Below are 27,849 nucleotides of genomic sequence, written 5' to 3'. Positions count from 1 at the left end.
AACGACAGTTTCGTAATGCGTTGTTTTGAATATTTATAGTTGCCAATTCTCAAATGTAAAAAATCTTATCGAATAAAATTATAAGAAAAGAATTTTCAATTGTAAAGTATTTATATATATATCATTGTTTTTAAAATGTTTTAAAATTCAGGAAAACTAAATTATTTGAAAGTTTGAGTTGCCATAGCAACGATTTATAGAAGATTGTCGTATTTTCCGACATCTCAACTCAACGTTTGGTGCTCTCTGTCAAAATATTTACAAAATTTTCTTCCATTCATTGAGTCGAAGTACAATAAAATGACAATGGTAAGAAAATCTGAAATGATCAAGTAATATTTAGGATAGATATTAAATATAAGTACAAAGAACGATTAACAGATAAATAGAAAATTATTTAAGACCAGTATTTTTTTTTTTTAACTGCATTTATTTGGTAGATGTACCGGCTTTAACACTCACTATTTTATAAATCCTTCTGTCATCCATTTTAATAAAGAATAAACTTTTTTTCATCTATAATTAATGATATTTTTTACCTTGTTGACCTAATATATATTTTAATTCCAAGGATATTTGTAAATTTTGCTAATTCTTATATGATATGTACCCAGGTGTTCCGGTGTCCAGGTGTTTTTTTTTCCTTCACAATTTCTAATGTTCCAATATTAGTTAGGTGAAACTTACAAAAATAAATTATCGGAAAATAAACTTCCATTTTGCATTTATATTTTATTCCGAAAGTTTTCCTGTGTGTAATGATAGGATTCAAATCGTTCAAGAACTCGTATGATTTTCGTGATTGGTTTAGAAGAGAAAAAATTAGTGTAGAAATCCTTGAAAACTTATATAAAATTTTAATTTTTATGAAAATTTGAAACATTTATAAATTTCTTTAGATAATTTTCTAATAGATTTTTAAATAATTCCTTATTAGGTAGCAGTGCGCATCTCAAACTTATAACCCTATGATGAAATAGATTTATTGGGAATAATTCCTAAAATACTGACCACGAGCTTCTCTACCCGAAATAAATGTATACCTTGTATTAAATCTTATATCTAATCTCATTAATTAAACTTCATTGAATTAATTTTCATGCCGCTTCCAAAACAATATCTGTAATATGTTTTCTGATAATTTTTTTTTCGTTCTTGGGAGGTTGCTTATCGTTTAAATTTGATTAACTATACTTTTTTGTATTTAGCTTTTGCTTATTTTAATTTACTTATGCCAGTTTCATCTAATAAGGCAAGGTATAGTGTGTCCGTAAAATCAAGGTGTTCTTTTGTCAGTCATCAAAAGTTCACCATGACTTTGCCTGGAATTTTTTTAGATATATATCTGTTTTGTGATCTGTTGACCAACTGCAACCACTAAGGCTCCAAATAGATTTTAAACTTGCAAAATTTTTTAAAAAGGCATGCAAAGATTATCCCTTACAAGTTAAGCCATTTGAGTCCGTCCCCTTGTGTGAGATATAATAATATTTAGTTTCTCGTTTGCTGTTGCCTAGAATTTTTCAAGATTTGGCGATTATTCTGTCGCAGATTACGATATGGATGGAGTTCTTCCCTTTACCATGTATGTTAAATTCTTGTCATTGAAACCGGCATACCTTTGATCGTTCAATTTTAAAGTGTTCCTAGCTTAGAAATAATTTACTTTTTGTGCAGTTTAGCGATTAATTTAGTACTTGTGCCGGAAATATTTCCGTATTGTGATCTGTCGCGCCAACTACAATCGCCAAGGTGTCAAATAGATTTTAAACTGCACATTTAAAAAAAAACAACGTGTAGATGGTTGCCCGGGACTGGCTATGAGTTATACCTTTCGAGTTGGTCTCTTTCTATGATGGTTTCATAGTTTTTTGCTGGCAGACTTGGCGATTATTCTGCTACAGATCATGATGCAAAATCTCCCCTTTATGCCAAAATAATTGGTAGATTTTTATGATTTATGGGTAGAACTAAAAAAATCGTAGAGGGAGAATAATTATAAAGAGTTTACTATAACCATTTCCTGGCCAACCACTTCATATTTCATAAAGTTCCTGCTAGTTCAAAATACATTTTGACTCCTTGGTAGTGGTTATAGTTATGCCATTATGGAAATATCCCTGCATCTACTGAAATGGAGGAAAAAAAAAACGTTCTCCAGAAAGAAAGGTATGCGAAATTTCTCTTATGATTTATATGTAGATCTGAACCTATCAATTACTTCAGGGTTGGTACTTTCGTTGGGACAGAGGAAAAACAGGCAAAATTGGGGGGGGGNGGGGGGGGGGGGGGGGGAAACTATACTAGCAATGATTTTAAGTCTTCAGTCAAATGTATATAACATATAAAGTATTTTGAGCCTAATAAAACCCAGAAAAACCTAGTTTTTTTTGCAAGCCTGAGCAAGCTAGCTCATTTTGTAACAGAAGAGGTTGAATTCTTTTCATGGCTTTGATTATTTACAAAAGCTGAGGCGAAAGATTCACATCGAAAATGAAACAATTAAGAGGCTCTGCCTATCAGTAGTTGTAATAGGTATTACTGGTATTGTGGTAATAGTTACTTTTATTAATACGAGTATTGTGGTACTTGATTTTATATAACTCAAATATATAAGTACACAAATATTATTTTTAAATCTATTTTGTGTGTTGAATATATTTCTTTGTTTAGTCTGGTCCCATTATCCTCCTTAAAGAAGGAACTGAGAACAGTCAAGGCAAGCAGCAGATTATCAGCAACATAAATGCATGCCAAGCGGTTGCTGAGGCAGTTCGCACAACTCTTGGACCTAGGGGAATGGACAAGCTGATTGTTGATAGTAAAGGTTTGTGTTGTGAAGCATTATTATAATTATTTATTGATTTAATCATATCTTTTCTTCTTAAGAAAACTAAGACCTATATTTTTAATTCTGTTACTTCTAATTATTGCTCGAAATTAATTGCCTTAAACTAATTATTGCTTAAATAAGGAAATGTTAAGTGAAAGGAATTTTAGGAGTCAATTGGATAAACCAAATTTAATTTTTCTTGTTCAGTTTTTTGTTTCATGAACTAATGCATCAGGCAGACTTCTAAGAATAAGTGGAATTCTGCTTTTTTCCGTCTCCTTTTTCACATGAACTAAACAAATCGAAAATTGCAAAAATTAGATATTTTAAACTGATTGATTTTTCACTAACTGTACAAAAGTAATCGCAGTGTTCATTTTTGATCTTAAAAAGGGCAGTTAAAACCGAAAAAGGCACTATTTTTTTTCTAAAAAAGGGTACCTGTCACAAAAAAGGCCATTGTTCACAAATAATTGCATAGCTTTTAAGATACTCATTAAAGAATCTTAATTTTTAACAGAAATAGTTTAACCTAGAAATAATTCCTCAGTTAAATTCAGACATTTTGTAAATCAGTTTTAAAATGAGCGTAATTCTGGAATTTTATCAAGTTGAGTGTTATAAGAACTTAAAAATGTCTTGAATTTTAAAAAAATGTCAAAATGATTGAAAAAACAATAAGCAATGGTTAATAACTGCCGAAAAATCAAAAATTAATGTGGATTTACAATTGCAGAGTTCTCCTTGGTAATAAAAAAGGGCAGGGTGCTTTCTCATAAAAAAAGGCACTTTGAGTTTTGACAGGGCGCTCATTTTGCGCAATTTACAAGGGCCTAGCATTGTTAACTCGAATTTTCCGAAATTTTTAGCTCACTGACTTCAAAATAACTTTCCATGATTTTGGCTCTTATATCATACTCAGCTAGGAATTTATTATTTTATCTGAGAAACATTTTTTAATTTCATTTATTTTTTACGGCAAACAAAAATAAAAATGATTAATTAAATAAAAATAATTGAAGTAAAACAAATGAGAAAGAGATTAATTGGTGAAATTTAGTCTACTGATTTTTTCTCTAAACTGATTTCAGTCCCCAGGTCTGATGAGTAGCACCCATGACCACATTCACGCATCACATGACTGAGGACAACACACAGAGAAATATCCATGCCCTGAACAAGTTTCGAATCTATAGCCTTTGGCTTTGCAGTCAGACACGCTAACCACTCGGCCACCTGGCCGGCTTTTGAGATTTTAATAAGCAACTGCAATCTGAAAGAACTGAGAGAATAATTTCAAAATGTTTATAAAATAAAATTTTTTTTTATTTAATATTTATTCCTTTGAAGTGTAATTTTGTTCTAGTTTCATTCGCAATTTTGAAAACCTGTTTCAGACATTTGGTTACTACATAGTCTAGCTATTCCCTAAACTGCTGTAAAATATCTAACCAGACCACCAACAGTTTTAATACCTTTTTTTTTTAAAAAAAAGAAAGAAGTTAAATCAAAATCTTAGTTAATGTTTGTTTATTAACATTTTAGTTACTGTTTTTCAGGTAAAACTGTTATATCTAATGATGGTGCAACCATCTTGAAAGAATTGGATGTTGTTCATCCTGCAGCTCGTACTCTAGTGGACATTGCTAAATCTCAAGATGCTGAAGTAAGTATATTCTTTAAATTGCTCATTGCTATTTTCTGGAATCTATGAAAGGCTTAATTTGTATGCATGGTGATGTGAATATGTGTGAATTCTCAATGTACACTCCTAAACATTTTTACACTCCTAAATATTGAAGAAATTGTTATTAGCTGTGTACAAAGTATAAAAATATCATTAATAATAAATCATATTTGTATTTAATAGCTCTTATATGTTTGAACTTTAATTCACTTTTGATGGTCATAAGACTTATAATTTTATTGTAGTTAATAAAATTGTGATTATTGTTTCCATGTTTTTGAATACTTTAACTCATATTACCGAATTTTTCGGCAGAAGCGCCGCTGCGCTATTGAAAAAAAAGTTGTTTTTTTCCTACATGCGGCGCTTCCGATGCAGAGGTGCTTCCGACGAAATATTTTTTAGTAGCAAAAAATTTTTTCAAGGAAAGTTATTTAAGATTAAATAATTTTCTGAGAGAAAAACTATTAAAAAAAAAATAATAACGAAGTCGACGAAATATTCGCCCGTATCGCGATCTGCTGCAGAACATCGGCAATTGTAATTTGAGCGAACAGAAAAGGAAGTATAATAGGACCCTAAATCCAACACTCACGGGACTGACGAAATGCCGAACTTTGGATCTCTTTCGGAAATTCCAATATNTTTTTTTGCTGAAAAAGAAATTTTTTATTATAATTTAGAAATTAAAACTTTACTTTATGAAATGCATACAAAAATTTAATTTTTTATTATACAGATATTCTAAATGGTAATTTAAAGGTCTCTTCTAAAAGGATGCTGATATGCCCGGTTTAGCGCCATTGCGGCGCTTACTATAACTTTTTTTTTAAAAATTTCAATCTTTTCGATGTGCGGCGCTTGCGACGAAGCGGCGCTTTCGCCGAAAAATACGGTAGTTCAAAATGTTCTTCTCATTCTTTCTTTAAATATTTATTGTTCAGCCTTTAAAATTTAGTATAAGTAAGGAATTATTTTCATTGTTTATAATTTAAGTTAAAGATAAATGAATATTCCAACTTAACTTGCCGTTTTAGAAGTGTATAACCACTTTGAGATACAATAACTACATTATGTAAGGATTTTCCTTCCTTTCATTTTTGTTTTATTAGTTAGATTTGCAATGAAGAATGATTTAAGTTAAAGTGCTGAATTATAGCATCAATGATTAAATATTACACTGCAGTTACTAAATTTATTGTTTATAGGAGCTAAATTACAACGTCAAAACTCCATACAGGTTACGATTTATTGCCTTACGACATATTATTTTTTTTTTTACTACTTCATTCTTGTCTGTTTACTTCATTTTAGACATGACATGGCGCATAGCGTTTTTAAAAATGCTTAAAGGTGCTTATTTTTGATTTTAGTTTTTAAAAGCCCTTAAAGGTGCTTTTTTCATTGGGTGTTTTTAAAAAGTCCTTAATTTTCAATTTTCGAAAAGATTTTTTCCTGAAGCATGTCTATTTTCGCCATGTATTATGCAAAAGCGTGCTTTTCACATTGTTCTATTCGATGTTTTCGCACTTTATTCAACTACAATCCATTTATGCGTACCATCGGTCGGTAGCATATGAAAGCGCTAATCATTTAACATATTTGATTAAATATTTGTGAGTCTGCATATGCATCTACTGAGCTTGGTTCAGTGAGATTCTTGCTCTCTCGAATGCTACTCTGCTGCATTTTGCAAGATATTCTCAATTTCAGGCTTCATTTTCCACCCTCCGATATCGAACTGAAAAGTTTTTTGATCATTTTGTCATCGCTAATAGAATCAAAGAAGTTCTTAGTCAGAAACTAGTTCTTTTATCATGATCATGTAAAGTCTTTGAAAATTATTTTGCATTTTGTTAATGTATATAGTGCTTAAAAAGTACTTAAAAGGTGCTTATTTTTGTTGAAAGATTTGGCTACGCACCCTACATGACCTGTGGCAAATGTTTTTCAAAATGATATTTTTGCAATCTCAACTAAGGTTATAAAATGTCGTCCTTAGACTCTACTATACTGTTAGTGTTTTTTATTTGACAAATTGACATGTAACGCTCTGATACTAATTTCCGACTTGGTCCAACAGTTGGAACACTCGTTGCATGTGGTCATCCACGTTTGAGTTTTCCGGTATAATCATGTTTCTTCTTAACTTGACTTTGAAATTCACCTTGCTTTGAGCTATTTAAAATGCTAGAAATTTCAGTGACACACTTTTTTAGAATTTTAACTTAAAAATTTCAAAACTTTGTTTTTTGTGACTTCTGTAGCTTTTGGCATTGCAAGTGTCAGAGTTCTTGATTTGAAATGATCTGCCTGTCTTCATACTTTACAGAAAATATGTCACTTCATCCAACCAATCAAGCATTTACTAAGAAATTCATAAAGTGATTAAATTGAGACAGTCATTTTAAACAACATGTTTAAATACACAATATTGAATAATGAAATCAATTTTATTTAACAAAAATTTCTTGACAACATTTCATTTCTATTATAATTCGAGAATTTTTCCTTTGTAAAGTGGTCCCGCAGTGGATTGATCGTTAAGACCCAGTAGAACACCGAAGTCAAGCATTACTGGTAGCGGTCAGTAAGCGTGCAGGTAACCACTTTGAGCTGCCTATATAGGGACAGGTTGCACGGTATCGGTCCTCGCTGAACTGTTCTATCATAAAGTGCTCAACTTCACGTGCAGGTCATTGGTCTGCCAAAGCAGAGGAGCCATCTCTTCTGCAGAGGAACAAAATTGTGATGGCATGTCTTCGGATCATTCCCGGGTCATCGCCAATAGCCCATTGTGCAGCTGTAGTTCAACGTAAATAGAATAACTACCTACCATTATAAAGTGGTATATTTCTCAATTGTACAGTATTAGTGAACTCGCTTTATGTTTGAATTTTTGAGACAGTCTTCATTATGATAGTTTTTTTTTTAAATGGAACATGAGAATCATCTCTTATACTTTTAAATTTTAAATATTAATTGAATTGACTGTATGTAATGTGTGTGTTTTTTTTAAATGAATTAAAAGAATTTGCATAAGGTATTCATGGAATTTTATTTTTATCTGTTTTTAAAAGGTTGGCGATGGCACAACGACAGTCACTCTTCTGGCAGCAGAGGTTTTAAAGCAATGTAAACCACTAATTGAAGATGGCATTCATCCTCAAATTATTATGAGGAGCTTACGCACTGCTTTACAAATGGTAGGTTAATTTGATAGCAGCCTCAATATGTAAAATTTTTTTGCTTCTAAGTCTTTTTAAAATTATATTTATTTAAAATTTTATTATTGATGTAGTGCAAGATAGTTATGGCTTGCTAGTTGTATTATGTTGCTTTTATGTTTAAAAAAAATGTAACACTGAATTATCTGGTTAGAATTTGTTTTATCCCTTTGTTGGTTAAAATCAATCTCATTCCTGGCTTTTGCCAATCCTTTGTAATTGGGGTGTTACTGCAACAGTCAATTTTTTTTCACAAATCTACATTTTTATGCAAATATAAGAGTATATACCATAAAGTATTCTAGAGTTTTATGATATAATGGAAAGGAAATATAAAACTGAGCATGTTTTTAATTTATAGTCTGCAAATGATTAGCTACTGAAGAACACCAATTTAAGTTCAGTTATCTCGGGCTAAATAATAAAGTTGCTGAAGTGATAATTGTATAAAAAAATATTTAATAAGGAATAACAATTGCTGGATTTTAAATTTTGAAATACTTGATAATTTTTCTAGGAATTTTTAATTTTCAAAATTAAATTTTTTAAGATTTCCAAAAATATAGACATGACAAATTTGTATTTTGTCATTGTTTTAGAATGCTAAAAATGTATGGCCTGTATAGTTTCAAAATTATTTTTTACAAACTTTTCATAAACTGTTACTTTTATTGTCTTCAACAAAAGCATCTCAATGGTAGATACACATATTCATCTAATCACATAATCTTGTTTAGAAAAATTTACAACAGCTTGTTTATAAGTTTTTGGAATCTTTGGATTCCTTTGGAATCCTTTGGATTGTTATCAAGTTATTCTAACCATTGCAAGTTTTATATGCAAGTTTTTGAGTGTTTTGAATTCATTGAATTTTTTTTCTTTGATTGAAATTTTGCTTAGAACGCTAATTTATGTTGCAATTTTTATAGCAAGTTGTTTTTTTTCGTAAGAATTTTTTTTAACATTTGCAAACTTCTGTTTGTAGTTCATTTAAACGTTTAGCAACTAATCTGTTTTCATGAAAAATGTAAAATAAATTCCTTTAATTCATTTGATTTCATGTTTTTGTTGGCATGAACAATAAGTGACAATGAGTGATCAAGAAGTTGACATTTAAAGCTTGATTTTTCAAATTTGTTGCATGATTTTTAAAATTTGTAGATGGATAATTGAAAAGATGAAAAAGACGTATAAGTAAAAGCTAGACTATTTTTTATTGAGTTAACCTGAAGGCTCAAATAACTTGACCTTTGGAAAGTGTGTTAAAAAAATAGCTTTAAAATAATTTTTTAAAAACCTTTTTTAAAAATATATCAGAATATTTAAAAATTAAAAAAAGAAAAAGAAAAAGCTGGATTGTCTGAAATTCAGTTCACCAGAACTTATTTAGCTAATCTCATTAAAAGTTTTTTCTAAATTTTTAGTTAAAAAAATTATCTGTAAATTTTTAAAAGAACATTAATTTTCTTTAGCTCAATATGAAGTAAATTCCTTTGATATAAAATTTAGTTTACCTATAGCGCTTTGCTCTAGTTATATTTCTATAGATTATTTATGAGTTGAAAGTTTTTAATTAGTTGGTTTAATTGAATTGATTTTTAAGTGAACGTTAAATTTACTACTAATACTAAAATATTTATTTTCAGTGTTTTATTCTAATTAAAGTTATTTGAAAATCTTAAAGTAATTAAAAATTTTTTTAAAAAAAGTTATTCACTTTTAAATTATTATGAATTCTCCATATATTTTGTTTAACATTTTTTTAGGCTAAAGCTAAAGTAAATGAGTTATCTGTTAAAGTTGAGAAAGGAGACGAAAAGTAAGTAAAAATTTTTTTTTTATCATAGTAATATTATATATTTTAATATTTCAATTCTAATCTAATTGAACTTGTCTGAGCTCTTCTCAGCTACTCTATCATAAAAAATTCTTATTCCGTAATGTACAACAACAAAAAAAATTAAAAAAAAAAAAAGAAACTATGTAAAAATCTGGCAATAGCTGCTACAAAATGTCTCACAAAACCACTTAAATAAAATGATATTGAGCATGTTAAAAGTTAATTTCTTAACTTTCAAGGTTTAATAACACGCTATTAAAATAATTGGGATTTTAAAATAACTGTTGAAAAATTGATGAACAAAATTATGTCCCTTTACAATGGTATTGTTTAAATTAAAGTAAGTTAAAAAATTATTTAAGATTCAAATGTCAAAAATTTGCATTCAAATTATCAGAATTTTGTCTAGTTTACAACTTTACCATAGCTACTTTCATTTCTGCTAAAACTTAATGTGTTTAATTTAATTATCATAATATTTAAAAAAATTTTATTTGGTATTTAATAGCCAAGGATTTCAGAAATCCGAAGTAGGTTTTGTTTCAATACCTAAACAATCTCAGTTCATCTATATATAAATTCTTTCTCTTCATATATTAATTGACTACAATTTCTAGTTTTAATTGCTTTAAAGATTAACTAATCTAATAAAAATCTGTGATATTTCATTGTCTTATTGAAATAATTAAATGATTTTTTTTATGAAGGAAACAACGGGCTTTGTTAGAGAAGTGTGCTATGACTACTTTGAGCTCCAAATTAATTGCATCCCAGAAGGAATTTTTTGCAAAGATTGTGGTTGATGCAGTGATGCAACTTGATGAGCTTCTTCCATTAAATATGATTGGTATTAAGAAAATTCAGGGTGGAGCTATGGAAGTAAGATACTCATCTTATCTTGAATATTTCTTTAAATGAAAAACTTGCAGCTTTAAAACCTATCCATTTGTTATTCATGTTCCAATCAGTTTTATTGTTTGAATTGACAATTTTTTATCTGGAAGTGTTTTATTTTTTTATTTCATAAATGATCTAATTAAAATTTCCACAGTTGCCAACTCCTTTGCATTTCGTGGAAGCAATCTGCATTTTCACCTCGTTTTCTGCCATTCCATGATGTGACTAAAATCTTCCGCATTTTGGAAATCTCTTCATTAAATTTTTCTTTCCTATTTTATGATTGCTTAAATGCTTGTTATAGTATTCGAAAAATATCGCATTAAAACTATCATATTTGTACGAAAATATCGGGATTTTAAAATCCATGTACAAATAGCAAATCCAAACAGTGTCTTGTAGGCAAAATGGTGAACAAAGCTACACAAACACAGATTTACAAGAGAATCCGCATATATTGTGTGTGCAAATTTCTGTTATAAAAATGAAGGCATCTTTTTCAGTTTATTTTTTAAATTTTGAAGCAAGAGGTTTTTCCTTCATCCGTTACGTCATTGCTGATGATGTCACATCTCTTAAGCATAAGACATAACACCTACATCAGTTCTCCTATTGAACTGACATGTGAGGGATTTGTCTCGTTCTCATCAGTTGAAATGTTGACACGGTGATTGTATCTTGTCAAAGTTTGTCCTTTATGGGTACTGGTACGGTGATACATTTAAGTAAATGCTCTTATCGATTTTTTGAATGTTTTCTTTTAAATGCTTTACTTATTTTTCTGGGAAATAAATGAAGCTTTTATTATTTTTATTGGAACTCTGTCAATTATTTGCAATAATTCAAGAATTCTTCTAGCGCAAGATTCTTTTTTTTAATTAAAAAAAGATTTTTTTTTACCATGTAGTAAATCCACTGCAAACCAGGCACTCTGTTTATATAAGCGACATCTTCCAGCCAGTCCAATTTACTTGACCAGCCTTTAGAGTTGTTGCCATTCGAAAATCGAATAAAAAATTATCGGATTTTAAAAACTAAAATTTTTTAGTCATACTCGTCGAAAAAACAATAAACAAGGTAAGTGTTAATCGATGTAATTCAAACGTTAAAAAATACTAAAATGCCATATTTATTATTTGCATGCTGGAAAATTGAATAAAAAGTAGGATTTTAAAAAATGTAGAGATTAGTAGTGATATTTACCAGATAAAATGATATATAAGGCAATGTGGTAAATGAATGGGTGCGAATCAAACTTTTTACAAACCTGGAAATTTGGGTGTGTCATTATAGCAGAGTATTAAAAATTACAGGATTTTAAAGAATTATGTAAAAAGTTACAGTATAAGTTTAAGTTGTATTTTTAATAATTTGAACTGTTTCTTTTAGGAATCTATGATGATACCTGGAGTAGCTTTTAAAAAGACTTTCTCATACGCAGGATTTGAAATGCAGCGTAAAAAATATCTGAATCCTAAAATAGTGTGTCTAAATGTTGAATTAGAATTAAAGTCTGAGAAAGAAAATGCTGAAATCAGAGTGGAAAGCGCTCAGGTACATCTCATTATAACTTCTAATATATTTGTAATAATTCTTGTTAACGATTTAATATGCTAATGCCTTTCGCAGAAGTTTTTTATTAATAAGCAAATATTCATTAGTGTCCACTTTACTGACTTTTTTAAAAAACATTTGAACAATGATTTTACGAAGTCTTTTTTTTTCTGAATCAAAAAATTCCCTTGATTTTTGTATATATTTGAAAGTTTCTAAAAAAATTGCCATCTTATCTTATTGCTTGCTTGAGCATCTTTTTTTTATTTATTATTTTTTTTTAAAGAAAAGTAATTATAGCTCAAAGTTTTATATAAGTAGATATTTATGACAGCCAACTTCATTGCATTTTATTTCTTTAGTTCTGATATTGAATCAGACAAACTCATAAAAAATTCTCTTCGTTTTTGCATATTTTAAAAAATGCCTGAAAAACTTCATGTCAAATTTCTGGCTTGAAAATTAATTTGAACTAAATAATGGCATCAGTTTAAATTTTATTACTTTTATTGAAAATTTTCTATTTTTAAATTAATTCAAAACTATTTATTTTTTCATTGCTTTAATTCTTTTTAAAAATATTTTAATCAATTAATATAACAGGGTCGAACAGTTCTTCAATTGATTTTTAGATTTTTAGGAACTCTAAGAAACCTTGCAGTATAAATTTCATAGAAATTTTTACAACTGAACAAAGGGTATTATCTATTAATTTTAGTTATTGTGCTTTTATTTTGTCAAAATCATTGGTCAAAATGTCTCGGATATTTTTAGTATTAGACGAGATTTTATTAAATCAAACATATTGCTTTGTCATAGTTTGTTTTTCAATTTTATTATGTTTTAAAAATAAAGTACTTTAAAAAAAAAATCCATAATTATTGAATTATATGTAATAATTATTGAATAATTGTTGCAATTATTTTTGTTAAAAAAATCTCTAAGCAGACAATTCAATTATGTGGTCATGCATTAAGTAAAACAAAATTTATTCTTAACAAAACAAAACATTAAAAAAATATTTGTCATGAGGAAAATTATAGTATTTTTTTTATAATGTGTGTTTTTATTCATCAATGCAAATTCTTCACATAACCCACTTTAATCAATTTGTTTTTAGTATTTTTTTGATAAATAAAGTTTCCTATTTTAATTAAATTCTTAAAAATGAATTTAAAAAAATGATTAATACCTTAGTTATATAAAGCAATTATTTTTATCTTGTGAAAGTGTTTAAAATTGATTGATGATATTTAATCTTATACTTTTCAGGAGTATCAAAATGTAGTTGATGCTGAATGGAATATCTTGTATAATAAATTAGCAAAAATCGTAGAAAGTGGAGCTAAAATAGTTCTTTCTAAACTACCCATAGGAGATGTAGCTACACAATATTTTGCCGATAGGTATGAAATCTATTAGATCTTCATTTCTAAAAATTGTTTCATGCATTTTAAATTTCATGTATAAGCAGGGAAAAAATATCTTAATAAAAAAATTTATTTCTAAAATTATCTTCTAAAATCTTATTTTTTTTTATATGGATTATTTACAAGTACAATATTTTCTCAGAATGTAAGCTCCATATCACAAATGTCAGATTTTTGATTTATGAGAGCAGTTTTGAGGTTCTTGGTTTTACACTTTTGTTTAAAAAGGTTAAAACAAATATACCTATAATTTAAGTTTGAACCATTTTTTGAAGTACTACTACTGTTGCTTTAATGTTTCAGTTCTTAACTTTATGCATTTTAAACTGCGTAAAATCTTCTGCATTTTAGTATATTTTTTGCAATTTTGTAGTGAATCCAGGGTTCCCACGGTACTTGAAAAACCTTGAAAGTCCTTGAATTTAGTTGAAAAAAAATAAGGGCCTTGAAAAGTCCCTGAATTCTGTCATAGGGTACTTAAAAATTACTTGATTTTTTGAGATTTAAAATAATACTAATCTTTCTTACAAAAAGTACTAAAACAAATAATAAATATATTCATGGGAAGATAATAGAAATTCTGATTGATGCAACTTTTAATGCTTGAAGTGAAAAGAGGTTAAGGAAGATGCAAAACTTTTCTCTTCTAGATTTTTTGTACCACATTATTGTTCATCTCTCTGATGTTTTAAAAGCTGAAATTTCTAGCAAATTTTAGGTTTTGTAGTCTTAGTTTTCAAATGATATATAGTGTTAAATCGATTTAGAAATATGTTCATTGTATTAACTTCCTTATTATGACAGATTAATATTGTTATGCTATTTGTTCTTTTAATTTATGTACGAAGGATAATTATTTTTTTATCATTATAATAAAATTTTTATCATTTATAATCAAATTTAAATTTAGTTTTTACTGCTAATAAATAAAATTTAGTTTTACAGGTTTCATTGATTATAAATAAACATCGTGATTCACATTAAACTGATTTACGGATTGGGATTCATGTAAAATGCTCTACGAATTGCGCTTTAAATGAAAGTGATTTAATGAATCATATATTGAATATTACTTTGAAGTGATTTGCAAATTACTCATCATGATTCTTATTAAAGTATTTCATAAATCACTCATTTTGATTCACATTGAAGTGATTTGTCAATCACATATCTTGATTTCAATTAAAGTTATTTCTGAATCATGTAACAAAATACATATTTAAGTTATTTCAGAATCATACTTCACAATTCTTATTTTAGTAGTTTACAAATCACACATTGCGATTCATAAGAGAGAGATTTAAAAATTATAACTCACATTGCAATATGCGTTATAGTGATCACTATTCACATGAAAACTATTAGCTAATCATGCAACAGAATTCACATTAAAGTGTTTTATGTATCACACATTGTGATTTACGTCTTGTTAGTTCGTGTGTTTTGTATAATTTGCTATTCATATTGTTCTGATTAAAGAAACATACACTCTAATTCAATTTAAATTTACAAATCACACATTGTTATACGTGATTTACACGATATTCAACTTCGCAACATTCGACTCTCTGGACTTACTTCACCTTTCTTATAATTTTGATTTACATATAGTATTAACTAGATTCGTATAAATGCGATTTAAAATTTATGCGATTTAAATTTATGCTTACACATATATTTAAAAATCACGCTTCACATTTTATGGATATATTTTAAAGAAAAAGCTCAGTAAGTCTTAGTTATCTGTAAAATATTGTTCTACGATAGATTTTATTATGTTCAAAATACATTACCGATATTCTGAAGTAACAAATTAGATAATTTGTTATTAAAATTGAAGCAGATATGTTAAATGGATATATTTTGATATTTTATCTAATTATATAAGTTTCCTGTTACCTAAAATTTGATCTAACGTATTAAAAAAAGTATTTATATTTATATTTTAATAACCATACAATCACGCAAGCTTTATCAATTATTTACTATGCTTGTTTAATGTAATATGCATTATTCAATAATTCAGTTCCATAAATTCTAATTCACTTCATTAAGTTTTTCATGAAGAGTTACACTGATGCTAGTTTTCAAATGTTGGCTAGCATCGTTTGTATGTCAATTGGATATATTTTTTTTTGCCAATTAGAATTTTTTAAAGTGATTTGAAACAGCAATGTAACTATCAACCATTTGTATTCTTAGCTGATAAATTTAGTAAAATGTTTTTTTTTTGTTGTCAAATAAGCATTGTGCTTTAAAAATGTACAATTTCTGCTTCTACGTAAATGTAAAATTTGGTTGGCATGTACTTTAGCATATAACTGTAATACCAAATAGTTCCTTGAAAATTTTAATTTTATGTCCTTGAAAGTCATTAAAAAGTCCTTGAATTTTTTTCAAAAATTAAGGGGGAATGGAACCCCTTCGGCAAATTTAAAAATTGGGTTTTGGATGTGTGCATTTTTTTATCATGTTACAGTTCTCTTTATCTCCAATTCAAATTTCCAAACTAACAAATAAATTTTTTTTCTGCTTTTCTTTGTACGAGGTTAAAACTGCTAAAAATATGCAATAGTTGTGTGCATGCGCAATTTTATTTACCAAGATAATATAATTTGTGTTATTAAGGTGGATTTTTGTTGCAGGGATATGTTTTGCGCCGGACGGGTGCCTGAAGATGATTTAAAGAGAACTTTAAAAGCTTGTGGTGGTTCTCAACTGTCAACTTGTTATGATATCACAGACAATACTTTAGGAACTTGTGAGGTCTTTGAAGAAGTACAGATTGGGGGAGAGAGGTAATATCCTAGCATATTTGTTTAATAAATTGCTAATAATTGCTTTTTAAAGACTGTTCTTTGTCCACTCTCAGGGTTGCCACTCCACGGGGAAAATCTTGATATTAAAAATCATCTAAAATAACAGGGAAAATGCAGGAAATTTTGTTTATTATTTTCATCTTTTAAAAAATGGTAACCACTCAAAGTGCAATGTGGAATATTTAAGGATGATTTTTCAGCTATATTAAACTAGTTCATTTACTTTATTAGTTCATTTACATTATTACTAGTTCATTTGCATTATTTGTTTTAAGTATGTTAAGCTGTTCCTTTTTTCAGCACTAATATAGTAAGCCCAATACAGCTCATATAAGAGCACGGTGATTGTGTATTTCCTTTTAATATATTGTGTATAATATGTACAGGGAAAACACAGGGAATTTTTTTTTCAGATTTGAGTGGCAACCCTGTCTCAGTCTTCATGTAAAATAAAGCTGTTGTGACAAATTTGTAATTTTTATAGCTTTTGACTTTATAATACTTGTTCATGACTTTTAGATTGGATTTTGTCTATCTTAAGCTAGTGGATGTTAATTATTCAATTTGTATAAAATGTGTCAATATGAAGGTAATCCTCAGTTTTAAGGAAATTGTGATTTAATTTTTTAATTGTTGATAAGTTACACCAGCCAGTGTATTGTTGGAGCGCATGGAATTATGCTGAAATTGAAATGAAAAATGATATTAATGTTGGTTGAAGAATCTTCCCAAATAGTTTTTTTTCTTCTTCATAATCTTGTTATGATCTAGTCTAATCTTACTAATGATAATCTAAATCTTGCATTAATCTAGCTAGCTATAATTAAATGTATTTAGCGAGATTAGTGCCCTTCAAAACTGAAAGTGCCCTTGTTTTTGAAAAAGAACCCTTTTTCAATTTTTGGGCAGATCTCTAGTTAGCAGTATGATCACATTTAGTTAAAATTTTATGTCTTTAATCTTTTTGATCAAATTTTTTTCAAATGCTTTATTTTGTGACGTGTTGATATGTTAGTGATTAGGCATATTTATTTTCTTATTAAAAATTTTGAAAAGTTCCTTTTAATTATGATGTAAATTTGATTTCAGCCAGTGAATCAAGTCTTTTATGCATTCTACTCCATATATATCTTTAAGGAAATTTCTGTTAAGCCGAATACACTGCTTAACGCTAGTATTATGGTATAGATTGATCAGATTGAAATAAATAAAAGTTTGCTTTGTAATAAATGAAAGTTAAGTCAATTAAAAAAATTAGTAATTAGTCAAAACAATGAAAATTTTTGAAGTATTATATCATAGTTGCCAACTGTCCAGAATTTTTCGGATTTGTTCCTAATTTTTAAATCAAATCTGAAAATCTGATATTTTTACAAAAAATCCGAATTTTCGTAAAATTGCAGTATTTTTGCTTTTAAGCCAATCCCTTGTTCTGATCGCCGCACTCGCGCTTCCTGAGAGTATTGTGCAGAAGTAATTTTTAGTAGCTTTTTATTGGAAAATACTATTCCAATAGCTGTTGCTGATCATTTCACTAAATTGAATCTTAAACAACTATTATTATTTTTTTAAAAAATGTATTGTAGTATTTAAACATTTGCATCAGAAATATTTGTTTATGATGTAGTTTAATATTTACCTGTGTTTTATAATTTGGAGAAGAATAATTATATATCAATAGGTAGTGTTTTTTTTTTTTTAAAACTATTATACCCTGCTCCTAATTATAAAATAATGTTATAAATTTCCCACAAAAGATAGTGTTCATAATTTTTTTTTACTTATTTACATAAAGTATTTAAATATATTATGTCTATTAATGTTATTATTTAATAGTTAAATTTTTGTCTTACTCTCGTAATTGGTGCATATAGTTTTGCCGCATATAGTGTTCCTAATTTTTGATTCCTAAGATTGGCAGCTATGTTATATCATATCATGGCTGACACGACCTAGACAGAAAATTCAGTGTCAGTTACCAATGATTGACGTGTCACTCAAGGTTTTAAACAAAATGGTCTTAGTTAATCAATTTGCTGCACACAAAATTGTTATGTCAAACTATTATTTTTAAAATGTATTTTAATTTTTTTGTAAAAATATATACCCAAGTCTTGCATTTTGATTATTATGTGTCTCTAAATTGTTCTTATGTCTATATTTTTTCAGGTTTAATTTATTTACTGGGTGTCCAAGCAGTAAAACTGTAACGTTAATACTTAGAGGTGGAGCTGAACAATTCATTGAAGAGAGTGAACGATCTTTGCATGACGCAATCATGATTGTAAGAAGAGCTATGAAAAATGATAGTGTTGTAGCTGGTTAGTTCCATTTTTCTTATTAAGTGATTTTTGTTTGAAAATGTTTGACTTTTTTTTTTCATTGTTTGGAGAAAAAAAATTTAACTCTCAATAAAAATATTGTAATTTGCATTTTAATATCACTGTGAAAAATGCAAAAGGAAATAACTTTAACTACTACTGGAAAAGATTAGTGACTAAGTAAACAAATAACTGCATAGTAGCATCTGCAGAGTACTTAAAGACATGCCCAAAATAAAAAAGGAAAACAAGCATACAGAAAAAAAAGGGTTTCAGACGCTATCAAGAACTACACTCCAAAAAAGTTCTTCTAATTTCAGAAGTACTATTATTTATATTTATTTTTATTAGCAACTTCTGATTTAAAAGACACACTGAACCTTTAAAATATAAAAGTACAATTTGACTCTTACTCTGCATTCGTGTTCCGCGTATGGACTCGTATAGTTTAAAGGTACATTAAAAATATTTCTTTAACTTTTTTATCTGCGTACCTTCTAATTAACATATTTTTAAGTGATATTGTCTTTTCACGTTTCTGGTACTATTGTGTCTTGGTATCATACACCATTTTCATAATCAATGTAGTACTAACCTAATCGGAACTAACCTAACAGTTATCAACAGTTATAACCTAACAACAAACTCACAGCAGTTTTAAGATGACTTATTTTTCTTCAAAAAGCATTATTTTATATGACAAAACATCGTATAATAACGATGAAATTTACGTAACATAAACCTTAATATCAACATTATTGACATAAACCACATTGTGATGATTTCAAAAGTCCCAACTTTCCTTTTAATGTTTTGAGCATAATTCATATTCACCATAAGCAGTCACAAAATATCTTCAGTAAATGTGTGTCTTACGTTTGGATCCATTTTTCAATAAAAAGTACCAGACAGAATGGCTGTTTGAAGTTAATTTTGAAAAAAATAGGACGTGTGAAAATGATGTGCATGCACCAAAAACACTATGTGCACACACATTTTGCCTTGTGTATCTTTGAAAGGGAGTGTCACTAGGTTAAAAGTACAAAAGCACAGTACATTTAGTTAGTCTACGGTAAAAACTCTCCCCGCCACAAATTCTCGTTTCATCTGCTGCTTCTATAAACAAGAATAGTATATTTCAGGAAGAGTAGCTTCTCTTCACTCTAGGGCTAACATAGTAAACCGAAGAAAAATATTCCCTTTCTCGCTTTGACCCGAGCCAAAACGATCCTAAATAATGACCCCACATTCCTACTTGAAATAGTTATACCTCTTTACCATAATCACTGCCACTGGTCCAGACAAATGGCTAGGGGAGTTCTTACTTTAGACAAACTATAAATTATTTTTGTATATTTCAATGGATTATAACTTTTTTTTTTACATTTGATTTCATTGTCTTCTATATTCATGAGGTACATAAGCTAAGTATCTTTTATATGAAGGAAAAAAATGGGACTATGTGTTTGTAAGTTAACTGTGACAAGTACTTTTTTTCGAGTGTAGAAGGTATTGCAAATTATATGTAATATCAGGGTTGGCAGGTTTTTGACATGTGACAGTTTTTGACAGTTTAAACCATGGTTTAAACCGTCACGTCAAAAACCTCACTGTCAAAAATGTCGAAAATGTCAAAAACCTATATTCATATGTGAAATTTAATTAATACATAAAATTTATATATTTTTTATAAAGGATAGTGTTTCTAAATATGTTCTAGAAAAAATAAATTTAAAATTTTGAAGAAACACTTATATTTTGAATAGTAACCAAAATCTTGTACTTTTGAAAGCTCACATCTTTTGTAATATTATGTATTCATTTTCATGTGTTATTGAAAATCTGCAGTGATATTATTAAGAAATTTATTTATAACCAAATTTAGTGTATAGTATAGATTATACTAAAAATTAGACATTTTTAAAGATAAACATTAGCAGTTTTGTACATTAGACATCTTTTAAAGAAAAATCTTTTTAATATTCTTTTAAATCTTCTTAATAATCTTTTTAACATAAGACAATACAAATTTAAGTGCTTTCTGTTAAATACACAGAGTAGTTAGTGTCGATTTACAGTATATTCAGCCTATTCATTTACTATGCTGAAAATTTAGTTTATCCAAATACTTGTGAATTTCATTTTGCTGAATACTATATACATAGTTTTGTTGAATATCTAAATATTCAGCTGTTGAATAATTACTTCTTGCTTTCAAGATATGCATTATTTGTATTCTTAATACAAGTGGGGGAAAAAATTAAGAGGTAAAAATTGTTTTAAAATGATAAGTGTAATAATTATAAATAAATATAATAAACAATATGAATTATATTTATCATTATTCACAAATATAACTACTTTTAAATTCAAATTAACATACTGGATAATAAAGATATTCGGTATAACATTAAAAAATTTTTTTTATACACTTGTATCAAGTTTGTATTTATACAACATAACTTGTAAGTTCCTTATAAATATTAGTTATATGTTCCTTATATGTCAAAAATGCATAGTAATAAACTTTTAATTTTCTTAAGTATCAAAAAGAAAAAAAAATTTTTTAAATATAAATATTTAAACAATTTTTGTGCAAAATTTTTCTGCACATGCATTTGAATATAAATTTCTGAGATTTTAAATCTGTTATTTTACCTTAATTTTAATTAAAAAATATTTTAAAACCTGCTGATTACCTATAGTATAATTAAATTTCAATATAATGCATGGCAACTGTTGGTAGTTTTGAAGTTTATATATTTTCTTGGCAAACTTCAGTTTTTGACATTTTTGACGGGTTTTTGACGGTTTAAACCAGTATTATACCCTTGTCATGTCAAAAACCACTTTTTGACGTCAAAAACCCAACCCTGTGTAATATACAAAGATAATGATCAGAAATAAATACTTAGACTTAGTGTTTTATTTATACTGTATTTCCTTACGTGTTGCGCATTTATAACCATTACTGTAATGCAAGATGCTCCAAGCTTTTTCCATTAAGTTGTGTTCGAGTTTCAGTTCGTATGTTTAAGAATGTGTACCATTCTATGTTGCACCAATATAATGCACCAATTTTCAAGAGTCTAGTGAAATGATGAGCATCTTCTGTAGTAGCTGTGTATTGTGTGAAAATACAGTATGAACTGAATTGTGTAAATTGTTGATTTTTTGTTTTTAATTCACTGCTACATATTTGAAATTCCTGCAGGCAACTCTGTGTAATCCTGTGTTTCTTTGATGTTCTTGTATGCCTTTTTTGCCTTGATTTTTTTCAAAACCTTGTAGTGAAAAGAATATTTATAAATTCTGATTAATGATTAATGAAGGGAAACTAACACTAAAACCACATGTAATTTACAGGAGGTGGAGCTATTGAAATGGAACTGTCTAAATTCTTGCGTGATTATTCAAGAACTGTTAAAGGAAAAGAACAACTTATTATTGGGGCCATGGCAAAAGCCTTGGAAGTTATTCCTAGACAACTGTGTGATAATGCTGGCTTTGATTCCACAAATATTTTGAATATGCTTAGGCAGAAACATGCCACTGGTGAGTATTTTTTAATGAGAAAAAAAAAACAATAAATTTTTTGTTTATAAATTAGAAAATTATTTTTTATGTTTTATTTAAAGTATAACTACATAGTTGCCACTCAGGGATTGTAAATATATTAACAAAAATGTTGGAGATTTTGTATTGTTATGTATACCGCATTTTCGACAAAAGGTGAACTTACTTCCCTGCCAATAAATACTTTGAGGTAATGTATAAACATTAGAAAATTGAAAAACATTTAAAAAAGTCTATTCTGTGCATGATTATAGTATAATTTAAATTTCATTTTGTATTTAATAAAATTTTTGTATAAAATATTAAAAACCTGAATGAATATTTTCAAATGTTAAAAATATTTTTTATATTTCAACCCATATTTTGAAACTAGCATCTTTATTTTTATTTATTTATTAAAATACAGTTTTTCTGCCTCTTTTTAGTCTTAAAATTCATTGCAGAATTTCGATTGAACTAATCCAAAATTTGTAAATATTATCAAGCTCGAAGTTGTTCTGAAATTCCTGAAAAAAGAATAATAAATAAGTGTTCTTCAATATTCTTAATTTTTAATAAATATTCCAAAATTTTTATAGTTTTCAACATTTTTCTTGAAGTTGGAAAAAAAAAGTATATACTATAATACTAAGAAATTTAAAGTGTAGAAAAGAATATAAATTTAGTTTTTTGCCATGAAACACAATGTATAACGAAATACACAATGTCTTCAAAGTGAGCCAAGTATTGTAATAGTCTACTTCCATTGTGGGTGACAATTATCTCTTTTGAGGCCATGAAAGTACTCCATGTTAGAGAAAGAATTGAAAGGCTCCCCTTCTCCCCCTAAAAGTTGCTCAAATAATAGTTGATTCTGTGAAAGAAAGTATAATTATTACCCTCAAACCTATTTGCATTGGTGTAGTTATGAAAAGTTTATGTTTGAGTACAGTTATTGGCATCGTGCAAATGGCAAATAATCTGTGAATTTTAGCTCATAGTAGTGTATTATACTTGTTCCAAATTGGTTTTGCAATCACTTAACTCTTCTATTATAACAATATTTTATTTATTCTGCAATTGTCTGCATTAAACATTTTCATTTATCATTTTGTAATATCTTCTAGATTTTTAATCTGGCAAACTATTTAGTTTGTTGAATCTTAAATATAGTATGTATACTTAGAATACCAGAATTCCCAGGGAAATTTGCAATCAACTCTGAAATTTTTTGGGGTATTTGCTGTATAATGATTACACACAATTATTGCATTTGTATGTTTTGCTCTTTTTCTTTATTTGCTAGTATTTTTCGAAAATACTAGCAAATTTCTCTTCATAATATTTCAATAATTAAATATATATAATTAAATATATATAATTGAATATGTACAATTAAATATAATCAGTAAATATTCCCTCGAAGTTTGTTGTTTGCACTTACTATAAAAACAGCATTTAGCAATTAAACATTAAGCAACTTAATTTTTTTTAAAAATTTAATTCTAAGAACATCAAACTTTTTTAATGTTAGAATTTATGTTAAAATATACGTAATGTTATGTGCTAAAAAAAAACTTGACTTTTCCCATTGTTTCATTTCAATTTGTCCAAATTTTTTTTTCTGATATGTAAATGTTTTAAACAATCAGTTTTGCAGTCTTTAATTTTAATCATTCGAAAGTATTTGATTTTATACAAACACATTTCTAAGTTTACTAATGAAAAGAATTTAGTACTAAGAACAGTGATGTTCAAAGCAATTGCTGTCAACATGTCTTATCTAAATACTTGGGTTTATAGCCTGTCATTGGTCTATCTGCTGTGCATGTAGCCCTTCATTCAAAAAGGTTGTGCTTTCCTAGTTCTAGAGTGGTCACCCTATTAAGAAATACACCATAATATGTAAATTAAGCTTAAATAATAACGAAATTTATATCTTAAATGCAATGATGTGTCTCTATCAATAAAATATGCAATTGTTTTATTTACATGGCAAGGTGCGTAGCGTTTTTATAAAGTACTTAAAGGTGCTTTTTTCATGGGGTGTTTTTAAAAAGAGCTTAATATTAGAAAGTGAGACTTTTTTCTTTACCCTGTTGATTTTCGCTGCGTATTATACAAAAGCGTGGTGTTCTATTCAACATTTTCACAATTCATTCAACCAACATCCATTCCGGCGTATTGTCTGTCCGTAACATACAAATGCGCCAATCATGTGACATGTTTGATAAAATGCTTGTGTGTTTACTGAGGTGGGGTCGGTGAGATTAACACACTCTCATGTGCAACTACATTTTACAAGATATTCTGAATTTCAGGCTTTATTTTCCGCTGCATGAAATTGAACCAAAAAATCTCTAGTTTTTTTTATGGTGTCTTATATAATCAAGAAAAGAGTTCTTTGTCAAAAACTAGTTACTTTATCATGAATTTTATCTCTGAAAATTATTTTGCATTTTGTTAATGTATATAGTGCTGAAAAATATTTTTTGAATGCTTAAAAAGTACTTTAAAGGTGCTTATTTTTTCTTGGCTACGCACCCTACATGGTGAAAGGAGCATTTTATTGCCTAGTGACCACAGCACAAAAAGAAATGACATGATCTCAAAATATGATGCAATATTTTTTTATGTTAAATAAACCACTAAAACAGCAATTTAGTAAGGAGCTAATTCGTATTTTGAATAGTTTATCAACAATTTTTCTTTAGAAAAACTATTTAATTATGTGTGGGATTTTAACTATTTTCTTTTACTTTAACTTATAGGTGGTATTTGGTATGGTGTGGACATTAACAATGAAGATATTGCTGATAATTTTGAAGCTTGTGTCTGGGAACCTGCTGTTGTAAAAGTAAACGCTCTTACAGCTGCCACAGAAGCTGCCTGCCTGATTGTCTCTTTGGATGAGACAATCAAGAATCCCAAGTCAAATGTCACGCCTCCCGGCATCCCCGGACGAGGACGTGGGCGACCATTCTAATGATCAAATGAACTGCTTTATCAAACTATTTTGTATTGCTTTTTCATTCACATCATCACATACTAAAAACTTATGCTGTTACAATTGTTTTGTTCTTTGTACTAAACTTTCTGTTACTTGTCTGAATTTGTTTAACTAAAAAATATTAAATAAGCTTACACGTACATTTGTGTTTAGTTTTAATGGTTTATGTTTGAGTCGTTATTTTTGAAGGTGGAATAAGTCAACTTTTACAAAAAAATAAGTTAAGAGCAATTTTGTAAGATCCACATATATATTTTTAATATTTATTATCTAACATTCAATAGAGCACGATTTGTGGTCAATATAATCAAGTGAAATGTTTTTGCATAGCTGCCAACTTTAGCTTTGCATAGTTTAGTAAAAATTCTCATGGTTTTTCTCCATTTTAGAAAATTCCCTAAGAAAATCCTATTACTATTTAAATTATGAGTACTTATATTTTAAATAGTATTTAAATTATAATTACTATTTAAAATTATGAGTAAACATAATACGCAACATTTCAAGCATATTTAATGCCAATCATGACTAGAAGAAAGTTTTTATTTTTTGATGACTATAAAAATCCCTGAAATTCTCTATGTGTAAAATATTATGCAACAATTATCATGAAATTTATATTGCGTAAAATCTACTGGATATTTTCCTATCTATGTTGGCAACTATGTTTTTGCAAAAACAATTTTTTGAAAGTGAAATTATTTCAATTCAAATTTTAATCAACTTTCCATTAGCTTTGTCAAATTAGTGCTTGCCTTGTAAGTAATCGTTTGTTAGGCAAGACTGTCTGACAATTGTCACCAATCGATTGTTAGCATGCATGAAACAAGTTTGCCAACTTTCATTCCAATTCATACTTCGGAAGTAATTAACCTAAATTAGTTAGTATTCTTTTGCATTCATACTGTTTGATCTGTTTTTCCTTTTCCAAACAATTGCGTGTGAACATATTATTCAAATAATATAGTTATTAAGGCAAATAATAAAAAAGAATTAATTAAATAATCTAAACAAGATTACTATGTTACCAACCAGAGTGCTGGCGTGAAATATCCTCAGTGTTAGACGAATCATGGGTTAGTGTCCCTTTGCTGTCTTGCTAACCTTCAGGAGGTTCTCGTGGTCTTCCTCTTCATGTAATGCAAATGCGGGTTAGTTAGATCAAAAAGTCCTCCATAGAGGCAAATTTCTCCCAATTCTAGATCCAGCTGTTCCCTTGTTTTCTGGATTGGGTTCAAAGTTGCCAGGCTATGAAGTTGAACAATAGTAGTCGTAAATCCAAAGAATTGTGTCTGCCGTTCAACGAAGATTATATATATAAAAAAGATTACTATGTTGCCATAGTACAAAATGTAAAGACCTGTAACCAGAGAGAAATACAGCAATACCATAGCTGCCAAGTTTTACGATTTTTCCGAAAAAAGTTTCCTAATTCTAGGTTGCAAAGCAGTGTAAAAGCATTAAGAATTTTTTGTTGAAGACATAAAATGATGTTACATAATGTCACGTAATCACATAAAATGATGCTTTTTCAGGAATAATATGCTATCTTCATAACTGCTGTCTGTTTTTAAAAGATAGTTCTCATCACTGTTATATCAAATTTAGTCTATTTTAGCCAATTTTATTTTAAAAATGGTGTAAAACTTCACTACGGAGAAATGCCACAGTTTTGAGAAAATGGAGATTATTTGTGGTCCAATTTTTTAATATTTAAAAAATTTCTCCAATGCTGCATTATCTGGGCTCATAAAAATTTGCAAGCAATGAAAATGAGGTATTGATTTTGATAATTTTCATCTTGGCAAAATGTCGCCAGATTGGTAATTTTTTAAAAAGTTTAATAATATAACTTGTAAAATATTTATGTTATTTTTCCAGTCTAAAGCCCAGTCAAATGATTTTTCATGGCAAGATGACATACATAGTTTAAAATTATAGCTTTGCTTCAAGTGTTAGGCTCTTAAACTGTGACTTTTTTGTTTTTCTTTGTGAAAAAAGTTTTAAAAACACAGTTAACCTTTTTGGTAATATTTAAAAAAAAAAAAATTCTTAAGGCTATTATGCATGTAAAACCTAATTTCCAGGATTCTTGAATATGTTTTTTTATGGATTTAAATTGAATTTTAAATCAAATACTACAAAGTAATACATTAAAGTACAAATTTGGCATGACTAAAATATCAATCTTAAAAATCATAAAAGTTAGGAGGTATATTACATTGCTTTACTTAGTTATTAAAAAAATGAATTATTCATGTATTTGCATGCATTATTTTTTATGTCAGAAAGTCTTATTCAGTAAAGCAAATATATATAAAAATTTAGACTTAACAACTTTCCTCTTCTTTTTAGTTCTTATAAAATGTTGTGGAAAGTGGAGTTAATAGTGGTGAAAAATAGTTAATAGTGGTGAGAAAGTGGAGAAAACAATTATTTTTATTTTCAGTATTGGATTTTTAAAAATGATTAAATTTTTTAAAAAAATTAATAAGTTAAGGAAATTTCTTGGAATAAGAAAAAATTAATCATTTTTGTAAAATTCTTTTTAAAAATAATTATTAAAAAAAAAAAAACTAACAATTTTAAAAACATAGTTTCTTAAAAATAGAGTTTGAAAAAAATTCTTACTGATCTAAATCTAGAAAAATTGAAATTCAAAAAGACTTTTTAAAT

At 28.0% G+C, this 27,849-nt stretch overlaps 1 protein-coding gene across 2 annotated transcripts; it reads left to right on the top strand.

Moving 5' to 3' along the window:
- LOC107436525 (chaperonin containing TCP1 subunit 7) lies at positions 1 to 25,313 on the top strand. 2 transcript variants are annotated; one of them, XM_016048289.3, is made up of 12 exons: positions 1 to 309; positions 2,674 to 2,827; positions 4,393 to 4,499; positions 7,601 to 7,726; positions 9,514 to 9,566; positions 10,295 to 10,466; positions 11,874 to 12,038; positions 13,311 to 13,444; positions 16,114 to 16,266; positions 18,457 to 18,608; positions 21,975 to 22,163; positions 24,935 to 25,313. In XM_016048289.3, the coding sequence occupies exons 1-12, from the start codon at positions 301 to 303 to the stop codon at positions 25,147 to 25,149; spliced, it is 1,629 nt and encodes a 542-aa protein (XP_015903775.1). In that variant the 5' UTR covers positions 1 to 300; the 3' UTR covers positions 25,150 to 25,313. The 2 variants fall into 2 exon arrangements, with proteins under 2 accessions (XP_015903775.1, XP_071032979.1); XM_071176878.1 differs by having other exon boundaries at positions 303 to 630.
- The last annotated feature ends 2,536 nt before the right edge of the window (positions 25,314 to 27,849 follow it).

Source organism: Parasteatoda tepidariorum, chromosome 1, assembly GCF_043381705.1.
Source record: "Parasteatoda tepidariorum isolate YZ-2023 chromosome 1, CAS_Ptep_4.0, whole genome shotgun sequence".
Taxonomy (NCBI): Eukaryota; Metazoa; Arthropoda; class Arachnida; order Araneae; family Theridiidae; genus Parasteatoda; species Parasteatoda tepidariorum.
Note: the sequence above shows the minus strand (reverse complement) of the source record. Positions and strands in the feature narration are given on the sequence as shown.

Coding starts and splice junctions, on each gene's coding strand:
- LOC107436525 (XM_016048289.3), top strand. Junction 9,567..10,294: donor GTTGAGAAAGGAGACGAAAA/GTAAGTAAAAAT, acceptor TTTTTTATGAAG/GAAACAACGGGCTTTGTTAG. Junction 18,609..21,974: donor AAATGATAGTGTTGTAGCTG/GTTAGTTCCATT, acceptor TGTAATTTACAG/GAGGTGGAGCTATTGAAATG.